At 43.3% G+C, this 25,683-nt stretch overlaps 1 protein-coding gene across 1 annotated transcript; it reads right to left on the bottom strand.

Annotated features, from left to right (window-relative positions):
• Positions 1-1,207: 1,207 nt before the first annotated feature.
• On the bottom strand, positions 1,208-21,393 carry DHTKD1 (dehydrogenase E1 and transketolase domain containing 1). The gene is made up of 17 exons (XM_087764906.1): positions 21,188-21,393; positions 19,233-19,388; positions 18,246-18,457; positions 16,243-16,437; positions 15,657-15,926; positions 12,336-12,507; positions 10,571-10,769; positions 9,365-9,677; positions 8,197-8,281; positions 7,417-7,556; positions 6,881-7,031; positions 5,537-5,643; positions 4,283-4,447; positions 3,802-3,884; positions 2,519-2,688; positions 1,912-1,997; positions 1,208-1,443 (listed from the first exon to the last, which is right to left on the bottom strand). The coding sequence occupies exons 1-17, from the start codon at positions 21,342-21,344 to the stop codon at positions 1,342-1,344; spliced, it is 2,763 nt and encodes a 920-aa protein (XP_087621032.1). The 5' UTR covers positions 21,345-21,393; the 3' UTR covers positions 1,208-1,341.
• Positions 21,394-25,683: the final 4,290 nt, after the last annotated feature.

Genomic DNA, 25,683 nt, shown 5'->3' with positions numbered 1-25,683 from the left:
TGCTCAGGAACCTCCCAGCAGGCCTCTAGATGAGGATCTCCCCCAACAAAAAAACAACCCCAAAAAAAGCCATGATGTTTGTGGTTTTTTGCTACAGCAGATTTTTTTGATGAGCCCCTTCAACCTCCTCATTCTCCTGCCTCTCACCCTTCCAGCTTTTGGTGTATTTGAAAGAAGCCCCACTATTACACCTTTCAGCAAGTTGTCCCTCAAACTATTTGCAGCCTCCTTTATTGCACTTTTCTGTTTAGCTTGCCACAGTTTTGGACTCTTTTCTGTTGCTCTCACTTGGTCACAACTTCAGCCTTCGTCCAGCACGACCAAGATTTTGTGTGGGAACTAAGGACCGCTGGAGGAAGAAACTGAGCAGAAGTAAGCCCTTGAAAACAGGCCACCTTCATGAGAACGGGTGAAACGGCACAGCAGCCTGGGACTGGAAAAGGGATGGTTTCTTAAATGCACTTCCCTTTGGCTCTATTTGTGAGAAGTTACACGTTCCTTGTCAACACAGAAGACTAAACCAACGGGCCAATTCAACAGTACAGTCTTGGGGTTAAAAAAATACCAAGCCAACAAACCAGAAGGACACTGAGAAGAATTTCCCAGGTAGGAGGCAGAGTCACCCTTCAGGCTAGCCTCTAGGAACTGGTTTGGCCTCTACAAAACATGGTTCTAAAGCATGGCACGATCCCTGCAGCCTGCCTTCCACCCTGCAAGCTTGATTTAAAGCACTGCTTCTCCGAGTGAGAGAAACAGCGGTGCCTGAAGCCTTCAGGAGCCATCCCGCAAGGTCCTCCTCAGGAATCCTGCTTTAACAACTCATGCGTTGAGAAGAGCACCAACAGCTGGAACAGATTTCACTCCTGGCCCGTAGGAAAAGAAATGAGAAAATCCACAACACTTTGCTATAGAAATGGCTCATTCTCAGGCACGGGGAAGCATTTATTCAACCAAACAGCACTAACACTTCTGTGGAAACAGAAACTGTTTCCACACATGCGCCGTCCCAGGGAACTGTCAAGTGCAGAGAATCAACGCAATACAAGGTATTTTATAGCCACCTCACCGATCTGCCCCCTGGACTAGATTTATTTTTAACTTTAAAAACATGTTTTGTAGAAAATACTGCTAGAGAACAAGAAGAACCTAGAGTAACAGGCATCACCTCTCATCTTTAGATATTCCCCTACATGAAAAAATTGCTTCATCGTTACAGAACTCGTTCCATTCCTTTTTCCCATTTTGGAGAAGTAAGAGTCTTAAGGGTCTGGCTTTTGTTCTTCCTCATAGGAGGAGGCACCAAACATGACTGACAGCAGGAGTAGTCCGTCCGTTGAAAACTTAGACAAACGTGTTGGTAAGAATGTCTTCCTGCTGCTGGTGGTGTAGGGTTCCAATGCCAACTGCTGGGGCTGGTAAAGGAGGTCTGCTCACAAGACGGAGCTGAAATTTGAGTCAGGAGGAAATGATTAATGAAGCACAAGCACAGGATCGCATCCTGAGGTCCTCTGATGCCATGGTGATATCTACTGCCAGATACTGGGCGGTCCCAGCTGGCAGTAATGCAGGAAGTTATCCTCCCTCTCCCAAAGACCATGGCTCCAAGAACTTTACAGTGCACGATCCGCCAGAGCAAACAGCAGCTTTGGATTCTCCTCATACTCACTTCAAGCATGTTGTTTCCTACCTGGGATCTTTCATCATCCTGTCTACTTAGACTAAACATCTGGTAAAAGAAAGCTCCAGTCCTGCTCATCACCACTAAATGGTGCTATAAAGAGCGTAAGTAGCTTAAATTAGAACACACATTTGGTTTAGGATTAGTTTTTTGTGTAAGCACCACAGAATTTTGCATTCAAGGAGAACCTCAAACTTCATCGCCAAGACTAAAACACCCTGGGGACATCTTACCTTAACCCCCAGCTGCTTTTCAAACCGTGGTGACACAAAGGACCATGGACCCATGTTCTGTGGTTCTTCCTGACTCCAGATGAAGACTAAAGGAAGAATAAGGGTACATTACAAATGCACACATTTATCTTTTCAGCAGCTCAAGAAAAATAGCTTTTTCTTTTGTAGTGCCTCTGCCTTTTTTGTCTTGGCACTGTCTTTGAAGGGAAGGCTTGCCAGACTGAATTCCCTTGCAGGTCACAGCTTGCTGAAGCCAAACCAAAAGTATGTCCACCATTAGGGTATACTGTGGGTATATTCTGCTCTTCTACGGCTGTTTTCAAAAGCTCCTTACAGAACTGGACTGCAAAGACCAATGCAAAAAATGCCCCAAATGGTTCACTCCAATTTTTAGTAGTGCTTTATGGAAGCTAACAATAGCAGAGAGACAAGCCCTTTTTGCACAAGTGTTGAACATTTGTATTATACCGCTCCGGAAACACTAGATGTATGCGGGGGAGAGCAAAGAGGAAAAAGCCATTGCAACTCTTCATCCTAAAAGACTGGCAACAGATTTAGTTCAGTACTTCAAAGAGTCCAGAAACACAAAGGAAAACATCTGGCTGACCTTTCGCACGGCTGTATTTGCTCAGCTCTTGCTGTAGAGCTTCCAGGGGGAAAGGACACAGTTCTTCAAGCCTCAGAATAGCTGTATTGTGCTGTTTCTCTCCTAGTGTCTCTCTTTGCTTCACCAAAGCATAGTAATGCTTACCGGAACAGACCACCACTTGGGTGACACTAAAGAAAAACAGGAATGTTTCCAAGTTTAGTGTTTTACAGAAACTCTATGCAAAGCCGTTTCACGCTTTCAACAAAAACAACCAGCCTAATTTTAAAGGCAACTTTATGAAGCTGAATTGCTGCCCTAGACCATCTTTTCTCTTCTTTGCCTTCCCTTCCCTCCCACTCCCCTCCAACAGCTGGCAAACTAACCTGGCACAGTATGCCAGAGCCCAGAGGTCCTGTTCTTCAGTAATCCTGGAAAGTTACCTTCCAATGGGATTCATCCCTCTTAGGTTTAACTATCTAAAAATTAAACACCTAGTTGAAGCTAGTCATCTATGCACTCTCTGAGGAGAATAAACCAGAGAGCGAGAGAAGTACCTCCAGAGGACAATTCTCTCCCATGCCAAAAAGAAAATGCCTGCTGGAGATACGCAGTTCCCTCCAGCAATCAGAGAGGTCTCGGCTGCCTAACCTTACAGGACAACGGCAAGGAGATAAACCTCACCCTTTGTGCCTCACCATCCCATTTAAAAAACCCAAGATGCTAAGATACTTCCAGCCTTTTGGTTGTGGGTGAGGATGCAAACATCAGGGATGCTGTCAGACTCGGGTACTACTGTGACAAAGACCAGATAAGAACCTTAGGAGGGAAAAAAACTGAAGGCCTGAATTGCCCATTGTGAACAGGATTCCCTAGCGTATCTGAAGGGAGGGAGATACACACACACGATTTATGACTGCCCTAACTTCACTTCATCAGCTCAGGTGTTCCAACACCAGAACAAAAATTCCGCATCTCTTCAGGTAACAGCTGCTCCCACCAACTGTTAGGTACCGGGCATGGCGCAGAACAGCATCCCTCAGATTAGTAACGATGGTCACAGCCTCCCCGTCGGGGCAAGGGCTGAAAGCCCGAACACTTTACAATTATGCAGACAGATATGGTAACTAGCAACAAGTAAGCAGAAGAAAAGGAGAGAAACAAGTAAAACTAAGTCACCCACCATAAACCAACATTTTCCCCCCAAAGTCACCTCTTTCATATCACCTCAAAGTTGAGCTGTTAGGTAGGAGAAAGGGATAGGACATCCTTTCTGAGCTTTTCCTCTAAGAAGGCAGAGCTACCTTTTAGGATCTACTGAGGAGTCACCAATGACAGGCTTGAATGTTGTCCTTGGGGCCATTTCTTCAAAACTTGATACAGCAGCCTACATGGGGGAGAGCTGGAAGTTACCAAATCTTGCTGCCTTCTCCCTCAGGCCAGAGTTGGGGAGAGGATACCGAGACAGGGTGTTGGTAAGTACAAAAGATACAGTCTTCCCTTTCCCTCCTATTCCCATTCCCACTCCCACCGATGAAAGGTGGGATGATAAGGTTCCCAAGAACACCGCGAGACCTAGAATCAACCCTGCTTCTAGCTCACGTCCACCCAGCTTTAATCCTCAACCTATGCAGCCCCAAACAGGCAAAGCCCCACCGATTTGACCCCAAAACAGAGATCAGAGAACAGAGAGGAAGAACAAAAAGAAAGGGGAAGAGAACAAGAGGAAGAGGAAGAAGAGAAGGAAAAAAAAAAAAGAAAAAGGAAAAGAAAGTTTTCACTTACAGGGAGCCTGAGTAACACTTTGGGAGAAACAACAATGAGAGGTTTCCTGAAGTTTCGGACCATCTGCCGCCGGAGTAAATGGAAATACTGTGCTGGGGTGGTAGGATGCACAACTGACATGTTGACCTGGTCCCCATCAACCCCCTCTTCTGAGCTGTCACACATCTATATAAGGGGAACACAGGCAATACCTTGTCAAGAAGCAAGCTGTGAGCCAAATATGCAAGAGAGAACCCAGGCACGTAAGGCACGCTGACTGGTATAAGAATAGAAGAGCAAATATCCCAATTCAGACATTGACTGCAAGGGAAGAACAACTTCAGAGAAGAAATGGCTTTAGCATTTAACTGGCAAGATTATATCTGAACTGCTTCTTTCTAGCACTTTGTAACCAGGGCATGACACTTTTTCTAACAGCGGAGAGGTCATGACTTCTTCAGCAGCAGCATCCCTCTAAACATGCTGCAAACCCCTCCTTAAGCCATTACTCAGATGAAAAGGCTTTCAGTTACTTACTACAGTCACAAGAGCACAACAGTGATTTTCCGCCCCCCCCCCAAAACATGCCACAGATTTATTAACTGATATTTAATAGTGCCCAGCATTCTGTTTGTATGCTCTCTCTATAGTGGATAGATCTGTGAGTGGCTTGCACAAGAGGGTGGCTGCCTGTTTCTGAGGCCAACTCCCAAAATGTTTTCTGTAAGTGCTCATTAGAGGTCTGCTATTTGCAATTCAGCAATTCTGTCTTGCTACTGGACTCACTCTGTGGTACAGTGACACTGCTGAGGAGCAGCAATCAAAAAAAAGACAGCAGACAATACTGAAGCACCTCCCGCTAGAGCTGTTTGCAGAGGGCACAGGGCCTCTGCAAACACTATGCAAATCTCACGTTACAAAATTTCATGTTAGCACACACCCACTTGGGCAGGTGCCAGAGATGCAAGAGGAAGAGCAAGCATTTATTGCAAGGTTCAGAGTCTTGTAACCAGAGCTGTTCTGGCAGCATTTAAACCAAAACTGCTCCTCGCTACTTCCAGACCTGCACCTTCTCATCACAGTCCCCTTTCTAACTCCACTTTCACCCCAGCCCATTCCTTTCTCATCATGATGGTATGACACTGGTAAGTCGCCAGCTTCTGATGTCACTAGCATGTATACCAGGAACGGGGCGTTTTGCGGCAAGACTCCCAGAGCGTTGTTTGCCAGTGCTGTGATGGGGGATATGGGAATGTGAGAGGTGGGGCAGGGTACCTGTAGGAACCGTTCCATCCGGCAGGACGAGTGCTCAGGGCCTGCACCATCATAGCCATGGGGAAGAAGAATTACTATCCCACTCTGCAGAAGCCATTTGGCCTCACCTAGAAACATACAATGAGGAGGAAGGAAAGAATGATTCCCATGGAACATAAAGCTGCAAAACACATATCACTTTGCACAAACTACTCAGGAAAAAAGAATAGCTGATTTCCACATCATTAAATACAAGCCTGAAACATGCTGCTGGCATTTTGCCATGAGATTCACAACAGTGAAACAGCACACAGAAGATGACCTGAAGTTTCTGAAATTAGCACGTAACTTTGGGCTTCCACAAGACTTCAGCCTCCATGTGGAGCATGACATGGTGAAGATTTTAAAACAGTCTAAAACATCACCACAGTATGCAAGAATCTTCTTAATGCAATTGTGCTCCTGACTAACAGGGGTCCTCAAAGGTAACTCTCCAGTAAGCAAACCGCTAACCATAATTTATTGTTATTTTCTGCATACCTTGTCACTTGGTCCTTTGCAGGTGTGACCCAGGCAGCATCCTGTGAGCCAGTCCTAGCTAATACCACAGTGCTAGCCACAGGCTAGTAGCCCTGGGCTCCATCAAACCTCCTGCGCTATTTAAGGGATTACAGTCAAATCCAGAAGGTAATTCATCCCAGCCTCAAATACATGTTGAGGATGGGTGGGATAACAGGGCCTCTGAATTTCCATCTGTGATTATAAAGGGAGTGCAGAGGCCTAAGTGAGGCTACATGCCAAAACTCTGGATGCTTACATACACAGAATCCCACTCCTGAACTCCATCTCAGCATTTTCTCAGCACGTTCCAGCTCAGAGAGGTCTTTTTGCAATATCTGAGCACTCAGAAAACATGCTAGAGTCAAACTTAGAGGTTGGTTGGAAGGTGCTGTTGTGAGTTTGTTTGTTTGTTTGTTTTAAATAATCACTATTTTCCTTCTGTATTGCTTCAGGAATTTTTCAGATGCCTCATGAAGGAAAGGTACAGCCTAAAAAGCTATCAACTATATATATACACAGAAAAATAAACAGTGGGGGGAAAGAAATGCCATTAATATAATCAACTGTCCTTTCCGAATGACTGTCTTCTGCCAAGGGTGGTTTCTCTTTCATTTTAGATGGATTGTCTTCAGAGAAAAGCTGCATAGAAGTCGGGATCACACAGGCAAGCTCACAAGACTTCTTGAGAAAACAGAATTCTTTTCTCAACACGTTGCCCTTTAACTTCAAAGATGAAGGATTTTCTAAAAATATACTTACTACAAATCAATCATTTTTAAATCTATTAGCTCCTTGTACACTCACCTCCAGAGATGAAAGTGTCAAATATTATCTGGGCTCCATTAAAGAAGTCTCCAAATTGAGCTTCCCAAATTGGCAGTAACTTAGGGCTCTCAATACTCATTCCATATTCAAACCCAAGCACAGCTTCTTCAGACAAGGGACTGTTACTCACCTACCAAAAGGAAATTGTTGGGAGGGGTGGGTGAGGAAGAAGACAACCCAAGGTTAAGAACCTTTGGAACCAGGCACATCAGTGCTAGGCACACTGAGGGCATGCACTCCTACAGGCAATTGACGGTCACCTCTTTTTTTGCTTTTCAATGAAGACACTGAGGGGAAAAGAATAATAGCTGATCTCTCAAGGAAAAGCAAAACCCCTTGTTAAATTCATAAAGGGGTAACTACAAAGAATGGGGGTGCTCTCACAGTTTTTATGTCTCTGTATCTGCGGTTTGCCACAATATACAGACTACCTACATATGTCTCAGCAGCTTTAAAATATGCATTCTGTTTCAGCCCGACTGGAAGAAGGTTGTCTTGTGGACCACAGAACCTACCTCTAGGAAACCCCTCTGGTCTGGTGACATATGATTCAGAGGAATGTAGGTATCATCTGTCTCTTGGCAAACCAACATCGCGTGTCGTTGGCTAAAGGTTCCTCTGCCAACATCTTGTCCACTTAGTCTGATATTAAACCCTGGCCAAGCAATAAACAAAACACCCGATTAGCAAGTCATGTAAAAAGAAAACCTGCAGGACAAGAACTCCCCGCTCCTAAAATATTACTTCTCTTGTTATGTCTCTTCTTGGATTTCCCCTCATATGGAATTCTTAACCAGGAGCAGCTCCAACTCACAAGGACAGAGATGCTCAGACATTTCTCTTTTCTCCTCTCTGCAGCCAAGAATTATTTTGTGGTAAATGATTCAATTTACTGAAGCAAACTGCAAAATATGAGCATTCTGTATCATATGTAAATGGAGCCATGAATTCAGCCTAGAGACGAGGGAAAAGAAATTGTAGCATGAAGCACTCTACAAGGTAAACGTATGGGAGGCCCCACTGACGTCAGCTGCGTCGCTTATGTGCTAAGCCCCAACTTTTTTGGGGGGTGGAAGGGAGCAACAATTCTTTGAAGGCGTTTAGTACCCAATCTACAAATATTACTGACACACAGGGCTCACGTTTACCTTCTCTTAGTACCATGAAAATGCAAACTCTCAAATTTATACATCATATCAACCTTTGGACTTAGAAACACCTAAGAAGTCTAATGTTATACTTTATTGTCGTCAAAGCAAAAATATTGTATTGTCTGCTGTCTAGTTGCCTCTTACCTTGACTCAGGAGGGAACCAAATGCTAAAGTTTCAGCTGTTGCCCAGTCCAGCTTTTTCCCTTCCTCCATTTTTTGAATTCTCGACTAAACAAGCAAACAACAAGGAAAAGTTACTATTTTGCCTTCTTCCATCTGTAGCTCTTTTGGTGGCACAGATCAATATTAGAAGCTAGAAAAAAAATAAAACACTGTAGAGAGAAATGCTGTGTTCCTGCAGCCAGCTTAGGTTGGTTTGGAATACACACAGTCTTATTTCAGCACATGCCGAAGAAGGTTGCCCTGCAGACCACAGAACCACGGATAACCCACGTGTTCACTTACCAGTCAACAAACTGCGGATTGACAAATCAGACCTTAGTCTGAAAAGATTAAAAATCTTAGCACAGCACAGAGCGTGCTCTTGCCAGACCTTTGGTTTGTCTGGTCAGCAGTGATGAAAGACACCAGGTGTAAGTATTTCAGTCTCCAGTATTCTCCCCTGCTCTGGCCTGCAGAACTGCAGACAAATGATCACACCCAGCTGCGGTGTTTTTGCCTTGGGCTGGGAAGGCAAGAACATCAGTCTTCTGAAATACTCAACTCATGGCCTCTCCATGGCTGCCAACTAGACAGCTGCGCGCGGTCATCGTTCATCAAAGGGAAACGTTCACAAACCCAAACGAATCCAATTACTGCGCACAAACTTGTGAGCTATCAAAAATGGACTGTCAAACTTGGCCACGTGCATGCTTATGTTTATATATATAAAACATAAATGCTCACTACTGGCTTTAGAAACTGTGTACACTATTACCAAGTTCCTGATTCATTCTCTCACAAAGTACTCATTAGAATCATAAAGTATATAAATGATAGTCATTTATCATAATACTTTCTATTATTTGTAAGAATAACAGAATGTATTTTCTATAAGCTTTTCTTCATTGCAACGAAACATTGTTGAAATAACAAAATTAAGTATATGGTCAGATCTGGGGGAGAGGACATGTCTGTCTTCAAAACTGGAGGAAAAATGGCATAATCCCAGCCTTGAAAAAGAGAGCGAGCTGCTTTTCCTAGAGACTACTACTCTGTTTGCCAACTGGCAGCCTTGCTGTGTTTAGTTTTTCCTGTAACGGGTCGCATCTTTGAGCAATGGGACTAGAAGCATCATTATGCTCTACTGACCTGTGCGTAGGTCTTCAGAAGATGGTGGTGCACCTGGAGTTCCTCAGGCACCTCAACGGACTTGACTCCAATAAACTGCAGAAGTGGTACAGGCATACCTGTGTCCCAAGTGGTGATTTTAGCAGAAGGCTCGACGAAGCCTTTCCAGTGAGCCTGGAGGTTGGTAGGAGGTGGACTATACAAAGTCATGTTGGCAAGATGATCATTCAGTTTAGCATAGTAGGTCGTCTTTATTTCAGATACTTCAGCCTCAGTCATGAGCCCAGCAGCTATTAGGTGTTCTGCGTAAGTGTCTGGGATACTCTTACGGGATCTGTCAGGGAGGGAATCAAACCCCATAGACATTAAGCCTGAAAACAGTGTCACTGCAGAACAAGTACCACCTTATCACTGTCAGGTACCGTGGAAAACTAAAATAAATGATGTCCTGGTGCAGTATACTCATTTGCATTGAGTCCGCTTTCCTGGCATTTCCAGAAAGATAACAATTCTCTTGGATATGTGCTTTACAGTCCTTTATTTAAAAAAAAAAAAAAGTGCCTATAGTTGGCAGTTACAGGTAAAAGCAAGTCAAAAAAACCTCCCAGTTAGTTAGACTGATTCTGTGCTATCATGCATATTTTCTTCAGAAAACTTGACAGCAGGATTTCAGTATTAGCTGAGAATCAAGCCATCCATTCCATAAATGCTTGTCCTAAAATACCAGAATTCATTGGCCAGTAAATTTTTACGTGTATTTTTCTTTGGGGATAAGGATGGCATCTGAATACATTTAAATGCTCATAAAGATGAGTCCCCATTGGAACCAGCAGGACCAGGCAAAGACGAGACAAACATCATACTGGCTTCCTGCCCATTCTCCCACATTATCTACGCTTCCCTCTGGCACACAGAAGACAACTTTACCTTCTGCTGACTAGCCGTCATGAACTTGAAATCCAAGAGCTACGTGCAAGATTGTTCTCCAAGAGGCATCAAGCCGTATATTCAAGAACCAACACCAGTGGTGACCTTCATTAACGCATCGTTATCAGACTCACGCCTCAGTCAAGGGCTGCTGACAGCGTAGCTACACTTACTTAAAGACCTGTCAGTATGGCGAAGGATCTTCGTTATACAGAGACTTCTACTACAGCAGCAGGCAATAGTGAGTTGGCGTAGACACAAGTACATTTTGGGTTCCCCCATCAGGTGTGTTACCCTTACCTGATGATTTTGTACATGCTGGGGTTCGTGAAGAATGGCTCATCAAGTTCATTGTGGCCCCACTGCCTGTAGCACAGCAAGTCTACTATTACATCCTTGCGGAACTGGCGTTGGTACTCAACAGCCAGTCGTGTGGCACGGACGACTTCTTCAGGATCATCGCCATTCACATGGATAACTGCACATCCAACAATTTTACCTGCCCAGGGATTCAAAACACAACAACAGTAATCACACTCACCCCCTTCGGAAGAAAGCGGACACACACCTGCTCTGCTGAAAACTACAGACACCTCATGCGAAGTGTATTTAACAAAAACAAATCTACAAAAGATGCTCTTTGTGATGACAGCGGGGGTAAGGAGTAGGAGTCTTCCCCGAGAGAAAGTGCAATTAGCCCAACCTGTTGTACTTGTCACAGTTTGAGCACAATTTCTTCATTAATGCTAAATTCCCAGAGGACGTTCTATACACAGTTCCTACATCTTCTTAATCTGGATGGAAGTTTCCAGGGAAGGGGAGAGAACTATTTGATCGCTTCTCTTTCAAGCAAAAACCGAGTTTTGTTTCCTTCTTATCCTAAGCTATCACTACTCTGAATTCATACAGGCTAGAAACAATCTTCTCCCTTGTTAGTAGTCATTCTATCCATTGCTCCTCCAGGCAGAAAGGTCTCTTCATGAAAGAGAACACTGCAAAATTCAAACATCTTAACACCCTCTCCTGTAGGACAATTTGGCTGCAAATCTTCCCAGCAACAGAGTGCTCCTCCTGTACTTTACCTGCCCAAATCCTGGGAAATTAAGATGCTTCAGCCATTCCTGACCCACGTCAAGTTTCCCTCCCTAGCAAAATCCCAAAGCTCAAATGGGTAACACCCCCCCTCCTCACTGACCAGGGAAGAAGAAAGGAAAACTAAGGATGCAGGAAAAAAACCAAAAACACAAATAAAAAAAACCCACAACACAAAACCAGCCCAGGGAAAAAGTAATAATAGCATATGCTATCTACCTTATCAGATTTAATGTTCGGTTTGATGAAACCATAAGACAAACACAAACACTTGATGTGAAGTCTTAAAAACATACATTTGTCTATTTTTAATTCTAGGAGACACACACAAGGGAACTAACTACTGCGTTTCTGATCTTGCTGATTATAATACATCTGTTTATCACTAAGAAAGACCAGTCCAAAACAAAAGACTTCTAGTTTAATAGAATAGTATGAGACTCATCTTTCAATTAAAAGCTCAACAAGTTCACCTGACAACAAACAAAACAGAAAAATGAAGGAGTATCTGACTTATAAATCTCGCTCAGAAAACGCACTGGAATTATTTTTATTAAATTTAACAAGATATGTTTAAAATACATCTACTATACACTCCAGCACAATAGATTTTTAAAAGCTGTCAATGACATGGCAGAAATTAAATGAGTTATAAGACTTCACAGTAATCTTGCAAATATTTTATAACATCCAGTAAAAATGTGACAAGATTTTCCCTTGATATTTAGTCTTTGCCATAAAACAGATGGGGGAGAGCATATTTTTAGCGTCTGAATTTTTGCTAGTAGGAGGTAATAATCAATAATAATTTTAATTTCTACTCCATCATGAAAACGGAGATATATTAATCTAACTCCCTGGAGTTGATAGGCACTTGCTATAAAAAGCCCATAGAACAGCGTATATTCACACTGGAGTTAAAAATCCCTTCTGACGCAACAGGCAATCTTCCTCCTGACTCAACTATACATACCAATGTCACTACAGTACAGAGATGATCTTCCTCGCTCTGGAGGAGTGGTATAGCCCAGCTGGTTATTAACAATCAAATGGATGCTCCCACCAACTCTGAAATGTGGCAGATTAGAGAGGGTCAGTGTTTCAGGAACGATCCCTTGCCCAGAGAAAGCAGCATCGCCATGAACCTACATTGGGGAAGAAGATGGAAAAGTCTCATTAGAAAACACTGGTGGAACAGCAAAATCAAAACCATAACTCATTATGCAAGACCTTTTAAATTGAGTAGGTAGAACAGATACAGTTTCCGCCAGATCCACTTCTTAACCCCTTTCAGACTACTGTTTCCATGATTTAAGAGTATATAGTCTTATCACTAGCACAAGGTCATAGCAGCCAACATCTGCATGTGACTGCCTGATGTAACCCCTACCTGGAACGGACCTATAATCTCTTAAAATTGACCGACCAGCGTATAGGTGACTGCAAGCATCATGGCTACAGCAAAGCTGCAGCAGTCAGCAGCAAGTCGCTGACCACTGAACCAAAGGAAGCCAGTCAGCACAGCATTTGCTACACGCTTTGCTGAAAGCTAAATGCTGGTGAACTGGGATTTATGCCTACTGCCACCTTACCAAATAGAGACAAGAACAGACGTGATAGAAAAAAAAGTGGAAAAGAACTGAATGGAAGCATATAAAAGTAAATAAAAGCTTTCGGAAGGAAATAAAACCTAACTTTTTAGTTACATTTCAAAACTGCAAATAAATGTTGCAAATAAAAAAGTTTGGAAGGGGAGGGGAGACTACTGTGGCATTCAACCCAGGTTTCCAAAAAGGTTAGAGATACTAGAGTGAGTATCATCTAGCATTTCAATGTTTTGAAACTAGGGAAAGTTCTCCATTGATGAATCTGATCACAGCTTCCTCAGAACGCAGACTCGACCTTTTGCAGATCAAAGTCACTAGGCAGACTGATGCAGTTTCTTATTAAAACCAGATGACAGTTCTACTTTCTAGTTATGGGATAATGGTTTCAAGCCTTAAGAGACTTTTGGAGGTGCAACTACACCTGGACAAGAGTAGAGGTGTAATCAACCAGTGAAATGGCAGCACCGTGTTTTACACAGTTCTAATACAGAGACTTTTTTTAAAGGTATCACAGAAAACCAAAGTTAACTACTGCAGGAGAGAGCCAACACAGCATCCCCACTCTACCCCTTACCATGCTACACTTGTTCCTGAAGTGTTGGGTTTTCACTTTTCCCTTTTGGTTTCTTCTGCTGCCTACGAAGGCTATGTATCTCGGTGATACCATTTGAGTGAAGACCCTAGAACATCTGAAAGAACTTTATGGCCTTCAGTACACCACAAAGCATTAAAGCCTACAGACAGTGTGACTATCCAACTACACAGGACTCTTCATATGCATCTCAAGCCCAGAGGATTCAGTTCCTGTGCAGCAGGTAGGATTTTACTCATTCTAGCAGAAAGCTGGAAACAGTTTTTGCTAGCACATGTTTTTTTCTGGGCAGCATTAGCAAAACACATAAAAGGAAGGTCACCATCAAGTTCAATTCATCAAACAGTGACCCTGACAGTGGAACGTCAAATGTGAAATTTATTTCAGGGACACCTTATTCTCAGATTTCAGTTCAAATCATAGACACCAGTAGTAGTTTGATATCCAGGAAATGGAGTTAAGACATGTGAGAAGGTGAAAAATAAGCCACTCTTCAGTAGAGATGGACAATTAAACATTGCAGAAGTGTCCACGGTAGTTATCCAAGGAAGAGTTTTATAGTCTTCATACATTCCAAGCACACTGAAGTTCCAGAAAAGTAGATCTTCAGACCTTGGACAACTAGGATCACCACTGACACTGGCACCTCAGGTGATCTTTACTCTTTTCACCCTCAAGCTCTGGCACGCAGGCTAGTGGAAGAATAGAACAAATGCCAGAGTAAACCTCAATTCTGAGTTTCTACACTTGTATTTCTGGAGAGAAAGCACTATGAAAAGAGAAAGCCCAAGGAGAAACTTCCAAACCAAGATTCTGAAAGAGGAAGTGTCTGCTTTCATCTCTTTCTTCTCAATTGAACGAGAGCAGTTACCAGTCACAACTGTAAAAATTTGCCTTTTTTTTTTTCCCGTAATGTAACTCTTGGACCTCTCAAAGACACAATCACAAGTACTGATGTTCACATTACATGCAACATTTTCTTTCTTTTGGGAATACTTTGAGTCAGTTTACTCACATAACATGGAGGTGGCTAGCTTGGAGTTAAATGTTGCTCTCTACTATGCAACCCTCCCTACCACTTACCGCCTCAAAAACCGAAAAGTTAAATCTTTCTTGCATAGGGAGGGTCCATTTATCCTAAAGAATCTTTGTTTAAAGAGTCATAGTAGTTTCGTTACTACACTGTGAAGATCTAACATTATAAGACAGACACAATGTAAGAAGTAATAATATCTTATCAAACTAACCGACATAACTGCACTGAAAGACAAGGAGAAGACGCATCCGGCAACAAACTTTTCCTCCTGCACTTGCATGCCCCAAAGTCTTTTTTTTTAATTAAAAAATAAGAACAATAAAACCCCAACTTGCCTCCAGTTTTCTCAATATTTCTGCTTTTTCGCAGTATCCACATCCTTCCAGAAGGAAGCAAAACATTTATTTAACCGAAATATGTCATCACTTCTACCTGTAACTTCCTCCATGTTTATTATACTTCACAGGAGAACAGTTCTGCCTAACTCATTTTTACTCCCGGCTTTAAAGATGTTTAAGAGATTGACTCACTTCTATTTCCAAGTTGAAAACAATACAAGAAAAGAGAACTTATCAAGGAACTATTTAGGACTGCCTCCACAGCTATGACAGACAGTTCAAGGAGCAAAAACCAATTCCAGCAGACTTTCTTCAATAGTACCATGATAAAATGACAAAATTCTAAATCCTCCTGTGTATTATGCAACCCTGTTGATAGTTCTTCTTGAAACTCATTTAATTAAAAAGAAGCCTAACAGTAGTGGTTTAAATGCAAAAGTGGTCTGTGAGGAAAGGCACACATGGCTGCCAATGCAGAGTATTATTAAAATAAAGGAAGGTTCTTCAAAAATCTTGGAAGTGGAATTGTTTAAATGCCAGTATCATCATATATGTCACCTGGAAATCCTTCTTTCCCCCTTCTTTCTCCATAAAGAGGATTCCAGTTCTTGATATTCTACATTAATTCAGTTTTGTTTGATATGTCTATATACACCACTGCTGTTCACATGCTAGTCCAGGAAGTCTGATAAAGATTAATTACAAATTGTGAGTAAAATACCTGCAGGCAAATAACTTTGTCTCCAGGCTGTGCGGAGCTCTCTGGGGAGTAATCTCCATCGAGCAGAGACTGTTGCCTTCCTCGCGTCTTGCCCACAGCCACTGGATTGATTGCTTCTAAGTGTGAGGGGTTAGGTAGCAAGGTGACATGCACGGGCCTGTGTGAACCGAAGTCAAGATCTACAGAAGATGTCAGGTGGGAGAGAACATCCCCAATGGCCGCGGAATTCTCCGGAAACTCACTCAAACCACGCATCTTACGGAACATGAGCTGCATGGAAACAAATTTGGTTAAATCCCCTTTGCGATTCATTAACACATTGGAAGAAAAACATTTACAGTATGCTCTCCTACTCCTGAAATTGCAAGGATGCTTCAGATAACAGCACATAAACCCCTTCATTAGAGTTCTCTTTAACAGTCTCCTGTGAAGATCCGGCTGAGGTGCTGACAGAAGGGGAATACACTCTCACACATCTAACTTTTTTATTGCTTCAGCATTGGCAACACAACAAACTTTTAGGTTTTTACTTCATTGCAAACAAATTAGGCACAGAGCAACTGTCAATGAATTCTAAGTCTCTTACCTCAGGTGGAAGCTGAAGTAAACCCGTGAGAAGATTAAGTCTTCCACGATGAGGCATTCCAAGAATGATATCTGTCACACCGCTGTACGCACACATCTTGAACAACTCGTGGAAGAAACCCATCATACTCTCTGCTCCTTCACCACCATACCGCTTCACTGTGGCAAACTTCGTGGCTAAGAAGTGATCAAACTCCTATTAAAAATGGGAGAACTTCAGTATTAGGCTATTCTAAGCAGCGGTCTTCTGTTTATAAAATTGAAATATAATTTATGTTTGTACCTTTAAGGCCTACAGACCTAAGCATACCCCTTGAGAATCTCAGCTCATTCTCCACCTACGCAGTCTGAGACCAGAAGCTATGATGACTACAAGAAATCAGATCTTATCTCCTCTTAGGCAGAAAAATGTTAGACTGAGGACCAAATTGTCTCTATCTAACATGGAAGGAGATGCATGAAGAAATATAACACCAGAGCAATTTAGAAATTCATTGACAGTTTACTTATTTTAGGTGCAAATTAAGGAATGGTGTTCTTTTACAGTATAAACCTTAACTATCCTGAGATGCGAAGTGCTAGAGAAGCACAGCGTTTCATTATGATTACTATTAGACCCAGTCCTTACTACTTAGGTAGAAGAATGCTTGAGAGAAGGAAAATAAATTAATCTGGATTTACTTCATTTTCCTCTCACTCCTCCCACTTCACTCCATTCATCTACTCCTAGACAGCTCTCGCAAGTGGCAAAGTTTTGGAAGCACTGGAAGTGTCTCTAGTGTTTTACAACTGAAGACTGAAAATAAACGAAGTCTGTAACTGAGAAGGGAAGACTGAGCCACAGCCAAAGATCTGAGCCAACTGCTGAACACCTTCTAGTTAAGCAACATTTAGTTCCAAGAAATAACGTATGCAAAACTAATCGCACATAGAAGCAGTTTTTTTCCTGTCAAATTCTACACTCCAAGAACAGTTCTGGTCATCCTGAAGTCAACAGGGGATTTATCAGGGTCCTGATTTCACCCTCCTGTGTCACTGTCAAATTCCTTTAACTGCCAAAGAGGCAAGAAAAATATGAAACGTGCCATATACTTCTGTTTAGTCATTGGTAAATATTACATTTAACACTCCTTCCACTTGGAAAACTGGAAACAGGGACAACTTCACAGATCCTGCTCTTCTACCTTTCCATCCTTATGGATAACACAGGGAGAAAATGGGAAAAAAAAGAAAAATTTTCACAGTACAGAAGTATTGGAATAAATTTTCGCTATTTTGCAAGTACATAAATCTTTCAGTTCCTTACAGAATGCATTGAACAAAGGTTCCTTTGCTGAAAAGCAGCAAATTTACCAGTGCTATATGGCTAACACCTCAGTCCAACCCTGTTTTGTTCTCCCAAAACCTTGAGAGGCATCATACTTCAAAGCTAATAAAACAGATCAGCATGAGGGTGAAAGGAAAACACAGAACAGCTACACCAGAGCACAGAATTTCATAGAGCTCTGCCCAGCCTTGCATTCCCATCAGTAACATTGAATGTAAGTTGTCAGATCATTAGCCTAAGAGAATCTCACTTTTGAAGACTGTTGTGGATTTGTAGTGTCATTATTTGTGTTTCCAGATGTTAAAGAATATATGTTACAAGAATATATATTACACTCAATATATGTTCTAATTAGTTCTAAAAGCCTTTTGAGTTTGGAACTGGCTGGAAATATTTACCCAGAAATAATTTCCAAAGTAATCAATGCAAACCAAAAGGTATCGCTATTTGTTTCAATAATGGCTGCTAAGTAATTCAGCAACAACCTCCAATGAGATTCCTGCACTTGTGTACTGCACTTTTTCAGGCAAAACCTTGTACTTCTCCCTCTTGCATACTGTCAAAGCCTTTCAGGATAGCGATTGTTCTTCTTCTGCATGAATAATGTCTGGAGCAGCGAAGGGTTCAGGACAGACTCCATGACAATTATTACAATCCAAGAGTAATGAACACGGTACCTGGGACTCCAACATGAGTTTGCACAAGTGCTTTTTCTCTTCAGGTGTAAATGCTTCCTGTTTTAGCTCTTCAAACCTTTTAGCAAACCATTCTCTCTCCTCCAAAGTTGAAAGCTGGCTTGTTTCTATGGAAATATGCCCGCAGTATATATGGTCAAGGTAAGCCAACACATCCTCTAGGGAAGCCTCTTCTTTTCCCATGTTTAGAAGCCCTGGTGGGAAACAAATGTTATTAGTTGCTTTGGGGGACGAGGGGGAAGCCCTAAGACCGAAACTGTTGTCTTGCAATTACATTAACATTTTGAGCGTACAAATTAATGTCTTGTCTTCCTTTCCTCCATTTAAAAACAAAACTCAAGAAATTATTTTATAAGCACACTTCAGTGTTATTAATATGAGGGTCTCATGCTTATTTGTAAGGTGCTCAGAACGCCTTTCTGAAAGAGTTTACCATGAATGAAACAAAGTCGCTGTTTTTGTGACTCAGTATAGCACTCAGTATCTCGTGGCTCAGAGAGACGAGCTCCAATCCCAGCTGCACCACAAGTAAATAAGCACCTGTTTTGCCTATGGAGAACATAAAGCGCAGAGAAGGCCCTCCTTTGTTCAAGGCCACAGCGAGAGTCTAAGAGACCCAAGAAAAGACAAGTCTTGACTTCTGCCCCAGTGCTCTGGCAGCTTCACTGCCGTGTTAAGTATTATGCTAAATCACAGAATGTTACAGCAACATAAGAAATTAATGTATAACCTCAGTAGTTGTAAGAACAAGTAAAAATTTTCATGGTTTCCAAAGATGCTAGAAGGTAGGCACTCATTACATGATGATTTCTGCAACAAACACGTAAGTAGGCTGAAGTTAAAAATTCTCCGTCCAACAGTTCATTACTCATTGAACTGCCACTCAATATTTGGCTCTTCCACAGAGGACACAGCCTCTTAATAAACCACCCGTGAAGACAATTTGCTGTGATAAGGCTGCAGACTTACCTGTAGTAATGAGAGGCCCTTGAAGAACTTCAGCCAGCTCTTGGATTTCGGGTACCATGTTCATAACAGCTTGGCCAGCAAACAGTGGGTTTATTTTGGCTGCTTTGTGGCCATGTTCAGCGTATGCAGTTATTAAACGAGCAAGAGCATGGTCAACTAAAACCAAAAAGAAAGCAGAACAGTATCGCATACATGCTCACATTTAATCCATTTACAGCACCAACACAGGAGTATTCTGTCCATTGATAATCATCAAAGCTCTGGCTGGAAAGACACTTTTTCTAAGCAGTTGTTTTCACCTTATCACCCCACAATCAAACTGCTAAATCTGCTCACCCATCAAATTTTCAAGCAAGTACACTCTAGATTTCCCCCACGGCTCCCCTCATAGTTAGGCTCCTGTAAACATACACAAAGCTACTTCACTTTGCTTCCAATCTCTTTACAACAGGTACGTTCAACTTGAGAATGGCACAGTACCAGTGTGCAGTCTTATTTCCTCAGCTGATGCAAATCATACCACTTGCACTTCCCTGTTCCTTGCTGGAATGACAGGAGGATAGGGTCTTAACAATCATTCACGTCCTACGACTTCACAAAGAAGTCTGCGTCTGCAGGAGCCAGTAGCCAACAGCATGTGCACATGCTGAGCCAGACATACTAAAAACTGAAATATGTGAACATGTTTTCAAAAGACACCACCAGCAACACACTGTTGCAGGCATTTTGCACTGAGGTCAAAAAATTATCAACAAAAGCAAAATTTGACCAGCCGAAAGGTCAGGCACACAACATTATTGTCATTGAGCACATGCCACAGACCAGGTCGATAAAATGTAAACCAATAAAATATATCACAAGCAGAATCTGCTACAAATTAATGATATGAACCAGTTTATAACGCATTTCTAATGCAGTGTTTTTTTCGCCCTGATAAAGATGCAGCGCTGACAGTATTCAGGTCTGAAGACTTTCATTTTCCAAAACAATGCAATTTCTGAGACTATTTCACAAAGTTATTTCTCTGACATTTGTATTTCCACTGCTGGCACTCTGCTCCAGCTATTACGTTCCTGCAGTCGGCCGGTTCAAAACAAGTCCTTTTCTCTAACAGGTTCTACAATGGAAGAACATAACCCTAACGTCTCACACCACACAGTCAGCAAGAAAGCCATTTAAAAGCCAGTTTTAAGATGTAACATAAAAACATATTAACAGTTTCCTTGCTTAACAATGATGGGACTCAGTGTCCGGGAGCTAACAAACCAGTGTCACTCCTGCTCCTGCGCAACGGACTTAATTCCTAGCGGAGTGACCTGAGGCGTTAATGCAGCGACGACGCTCCTATCCCAGAGAGTTTTCTGCTTGAAATTATTTTTATACACTATAAAACTGAGCTAAAAGCATCACAGTTATTGCTACAGCACAGTTATCTGTACTTAGCTCGTTCAAGCACAATAATATAAAAAAGAAAAAACACAGGCGCATAACACAGGTGCTTTTATGAGCAGCAAAACGCGACAAGAGCACGTTACCAAAGTAACTTCAGCCCCTCACAGTCACCTCGGCCCGTGGGGCCGGGCAAGGTGTCAGCGGGCTTTCTGGGCAACCAAAGCCTTTGCGAGGCGGACCCGCACGGCGCTCAGCCCTCCGCTGAGCCGGGAGGCCAAGCTCTGCCTCACGGCGAGCGAAACCCGCCAGCAGCCCCGAGGAGCGGCGGCGGCTCCGGACGGCGCCCGCTGGATAAAGCCCCTCAGATCGACGCTTCAGCGCCCTCGGACTTTGGGCCCCTCAGCGATGGCGGGGCCGTCGCCTCCCTGAGGCGAACGCGGGGCTGGCGAGCACAGCCCGAGCCGCGGCGGCGGGACCCCCGCCTCTCCCCGCGCCTGCGGGGCCGCCCCCGCCGCCCTCCCCTCAGCCCGGCGCAGCCCCGGTGGGAACGGGGGGTGCCCGACCTGCTTTGCCGTTCGCCCCGGCGCCCCGCGACTCCACCGATCGCCCGCTCTCCGCCTTCCGCGGCTTGTAGCCGTAGACGCCCCGCTCAGTGCGGTACCAGCGCCGCAGGCCGCCCCTCCACAGAGCGCAGCGAACGGCCCTCGCCGCCGCCGCCATGGCCGCGCTGCTGCCGCCCGCCAACCGCCGGCCCCGCCGCCGCCGCCGCCCCCGGGCGGGGGGGGGCCGCCGCTTCCCGCCCCGCCGGCGGAGGGGTGAGGCGGCCGTGGCGGCCGCGGGGCCACGGCCGTGTGCATATCCGTGAAATGTGACTGCCCGGGCTATTTCTCTGATCCCTTCAGCGACTTCAGACGCGTTTTCCAATATCCTGGTATTTCCTATTAAAAGGCTGCCTAATTTTCCTATTAAACAGTCTCTGAAACGTATCAAAGCTCAATCTTGTGTATCCTGTATGCCGGATTATGCTTAGACTGGGAAAAGACATAGTAACCTCATCACCTCTGGAAAAACTACCAAAAAAAGACATGAGTTCTAGAGAAACAAAGTTTTAACAAAATCTAAAAGCTTCATTTAAAGTTTTCAGGTGCCCGCGAACCGTTTCCAATCGCATGAAGGACAAGAAAGTCCAGGAGTAGTCAGCGCGGCTTCACCCCGCTCAACCAGCTTGATAAACTTCCAGAACGAAGTGACTGGCCCGGTCGATGAGGGGAGAGCAGCGGGTGTTGGCTGCCTGGACTTCAGTAAGGCCTTCGACGCCATCTCCCATAAAATCCTCGTAGAGAAGCTGTTGATGAGCTGGAGGAGCACAGTCAGGTGGATTGAAACCTGGCTGAATGGCCGGGTCCAGGGGTGGTGATCAATGGCACAAAGTCTAGTTGGAGGCTGGTAACTAGCGGTGTACCTCAAGGGTCTGTTGTGGGTCTGGTCCTGTTTAACATCTTCACTAATGGTCTGGATGATGGGGCAAAACGTACCCTCAGAAAGCTTGCAGACAAAACAAAACTGGGAGGAGTGGCTGATACATGAGAGGGTCGTGCTGCCATCCAGAGGGACCTCAACGGGCTGGAGAAATGGGCTGATGGGAACCTCATGGAGTTCAACAAGGAGAAGTGCGAAGTCCTGTTGAGTCATAGAATCGTTAAGGTTGGAAAAGACCCTTAAGAGCATTGAGTCCAACCGTTAACCTATCACTGCCAAGTCCACCACTAAACCATTTCCTCGAGCACCACGTCTACCCATCTTTTAAATACCTCCAGGGATGGAGACTCAGCCTGCACCTGGGGAGGAACAACCCCAGGCACCAGTACATGCTGGAAAGCAGCTTGGCAGAAAAGGACCTGGGGGTCCTGGTGGACACCAAGTTGAACAGGAGCCAGCACCTTGCCCTTGCAGCAAAGGCAGCAAATGGTGTCCTGGGCTGCGTTAAAAGTATTGCCAGCAGGTCCCCTCTACTCAGCACTGGTGAGGCCGCCCCTGTCCAGTTCTGGGCTCCTCAGTACAAGACAGACATGGACATATCGGAGAGAAGCCAACGAAGGGCCACAAAGATGATGAAGGGACTGGAGCACCTCACATGAGGAAAGGCTGAGAGAGCTGTGACTGTTCAGCCTGGAGAAGAGAAGGCTCAGGGGGACCTTATCAATGGACATAAGTACCTGAAGGGAGGGTACAAAGAGGATGGATCCAGACTCTTTCCAGTGGTGCCCAGTGACAGGACCAGAGGCGATGGGCACAAACTGAAACACGGGACGTTCCCTCTGAACATCAGGAAACATCTTTTTACTGTGAGGGTGACCAAGCGCTCGAACAGGATATCCAGGGAGGTTGTGGAGTCTCCATCCTTGGAGACATTCAAAAGCCGTCTGGACAACTGACTCTAGGTAGCCCTGGTTGAGCAGGGAGGGGTGGACCAGGTGACCTCCAGAGGTTCCTTCCAACCTCCACCATCCTGTGATTCCGTAAACTTTGTGTGAATGCAGGCCTGGGAGGCAGGAGGGGTACTGGCAAGTTACCTTTCCACAGGCCTGGTTGTGCCCGTGGATCTACTTTTGATCCCTCACAACGGGGAAATCAAAGAGTATTTTTTCCTTCAAATCGAACTGTGGTTATATGCTTTTGGAACAGGTGGAACCAGATTTTGCAACTGAATCAATTATGATACCACAGTTGGCCAGGGATTTTATGATAGTCATAGTTCTTGGAGAGGAGCCACTTGCGTTCCTTGAGGCCTGTATGGTTGGATTTATGCAGATTTATAACAGCCAATTTGGAGAAAAATAAAGGTGAATGACCTTTAAAGCTGCAAAGAAGGCCAAAGGGTACACTGTGGTAGGACAGTTGACATGTGGCCAACAGAGTAAAGCATAGTAGAAATGTGGCTTTGAGTATGGATTTTTTCAATGTGTATTAGAACAAAGGAACTTTGAAAATAATGTTGCAACATTACACGATTTTGTGGAGTAAAGAGGCAGAAAAGGTTGATATAGTTAAATATTTCTATTCTGTGCTTGGGGAAAAAGACAAATGTTGCAGGCAAATCGCATGATGATGAAATACTTTTCCACAGTTCTTAAGCAAATATCAGTCAAATAGCAGATATCGATATGGTTTTGCTTTAAAGCAGATAGAGAGTTAGTTGAATATTTCCCCATTAGCACTGATAGGAATAGGTTTGAACATTAAAAATCTTCCAAAGTTAAAAAGGACTAAATGAGATCGTTCAGTCACACAATGTCGATCTCGGAGAAGCAATGGGGTATTTGTATATACAGGTTCACTTACTGGTTTAATCAAGTCTAAGCATGGGTTTATGGAATATATATCTTGTCAACTTGTTGGGTTTTTTTCTGTGATTCAAAATTCAGTTAATAAAGATTTAAAGTACTTTTCAGACTTTCGCCAGCATCATCATCTTATGTAGGACATGATTACACGTGGCAAAAGCCTTGCTGTAACTACATCTTGGTCAATATTTTTTTTTTTACTTTGGTTCATGTCTAAATGTGAGAAAGTGGTACCTATGCCAGCAGAAACCCTGCTGCTAAGGGCATATGCTCTGGCTCTGCAAGGGGACCCTCCTGGCCTGACTCTTCTGGCACAGAGAGCCAGTCCTAGAGAAGACTCCTGTGTGAGGTTGATTCAATACTACCCCACGTTCTGGCTAAGAAAACTCAAAATGCTTCAAAATCAAGGTTGTATATACTAAATAGTATATGGCTGACTACCTAGCAGATCTGAACTTGCAATATTTTAAATAAAAAATCAGCAGCAGCTGGGAGTATTTCTAAATGGATTATAGTCCTTGCCACTTTAGTAGTTATATCAACCCAAAAAACATTCCCACAAGTAAGTCCTGACCAAGTTTGTCAGCTGGAGGTATGTGTGGTGAAGAGAGGTTATCTTGTATCTGAGTGTCAAAATGGACTGGACATAAGCAAATGTGATTTATTTTAACAGGATGAGACACAAGCTTGTACACCTTGAAAGAGTATCTGCACTAAAATGTAGCTCCTTTCTAGGAAACGGTGACTATAAATAATCTCCAAAAACCATGGGAATAAAACAGATGGTCTAAAAAAGTTATGTGAATATCACTTGGCAAGAAAGATAGTTTTTTGGATGTGGCTACAAGGAAATACTGAGTACACCTACAGATTCTACATTAGGCCAGTATTTGGCACAACTGTGATTCCTCTCCGAATACTGTGTGCATGTTTGGTGCCAGTAATTGAGGAACCATACTGAAAAAGTTGGGAAGAAGAGCTTCAGGAATGAAAAAAATTGCAAGACACGCTTTATAGCTGAGACTCAGGAAATGAGATCTACCTGGTTTTCTTTTTGGTAGTTAGTCAGTAGGAAAACTTGATCAGTATGTACACAAATGAAACAGGTACTTCCTAAGGAAAAGCTTTCCAAGCTATCAGACAATGGTAAAACCAGATCTACTTGCATGGTCTTTACAAAAGACAGTTCCAACATAGACGTATCTGTGTGGGAATGTGATATAAACACAGAAGGAGCTTTTGTTTCCTTTCAAAACTGTAGCAATAGTACATTTTATTCATGTTAGAAAAGGCACCAATATCACGCTTCAGAAGAAAATAAGCCAACATTTCTTGACGTAATGCCACTGAAACTGATACTTAAGCCTAATGTAACGCTGAGTCTGCCTTTTCAAACCCATCCAAAAAAGAATAATTCAAAGGCATCCACTGACAGGCTACAGGACTTTGGAAAATAAAGCGCCCACACTAACATGGAGTCACCCTCCCCATTTAACCTCTTTTTTTCTCTGTTTAGCACATGGATCTTCTCCATTCTAGTGAATCAGTTTAATCAGCCTGGTAACTCAAGATATTTTGGCAAGTAAATGAAATCTTTGTCTAGCGGGGACACTTGAATGATCTGTGTAAATAACAAGCATGACTTTGTTCTTTCAAACTTTTCCAGAAAGAGATTTTTAGATGTGCCTGCAAAATGAGCAATAAAGTTAAACAAG

This window comes from Nipponia nippon, unplaced genomic scaffold, assembly GCF_047370975.1.
Source record: "Nipponia nippon isolate SJK-2023a ecotype South Korea unplaced genomic scaffold, ASM4737097v1 scaffold_3, whole genome shotgun sequence".
In the NCBI taxonomy this organism is placed as follows: Eukaryota; Metazoa; Chordata; class Aves; order Pelecaniformes; family Threskiornithidae; genus Nipponia; species Nipponia nippon.
The sequence above is the reverse complement of the archived record's forward strand: the minus strand, read 5'-3'. Positions and strand labels throughout refer to the sequence as shown.

Bases quoted from the DNA above. Each gene is read 5' to 3' on its own strand.
- DHTKD1 (XM_087764906.1), bottom strand. From the start codon at position 21,344: ATGGCGGCGGCGGCGAGGGCCGTTCGCTGCGCTCTGTGGAGGGGCGGC. The intron at 12,508-15,656 runs GTATTTTACTCA...TCCCCAATGTAG, and splicing joins ACAAAGTTATTTGCCTGCAG to GTTCATGGCGATGCTGCTTT. The intron at 1,444-1,911 runs GTAAGATGTCCC...CTCAAATTTCAG, and splicing joins AAAAGCAGCTGGGGGTTAAG to CTCCGTCTTGTGAGCAGACC.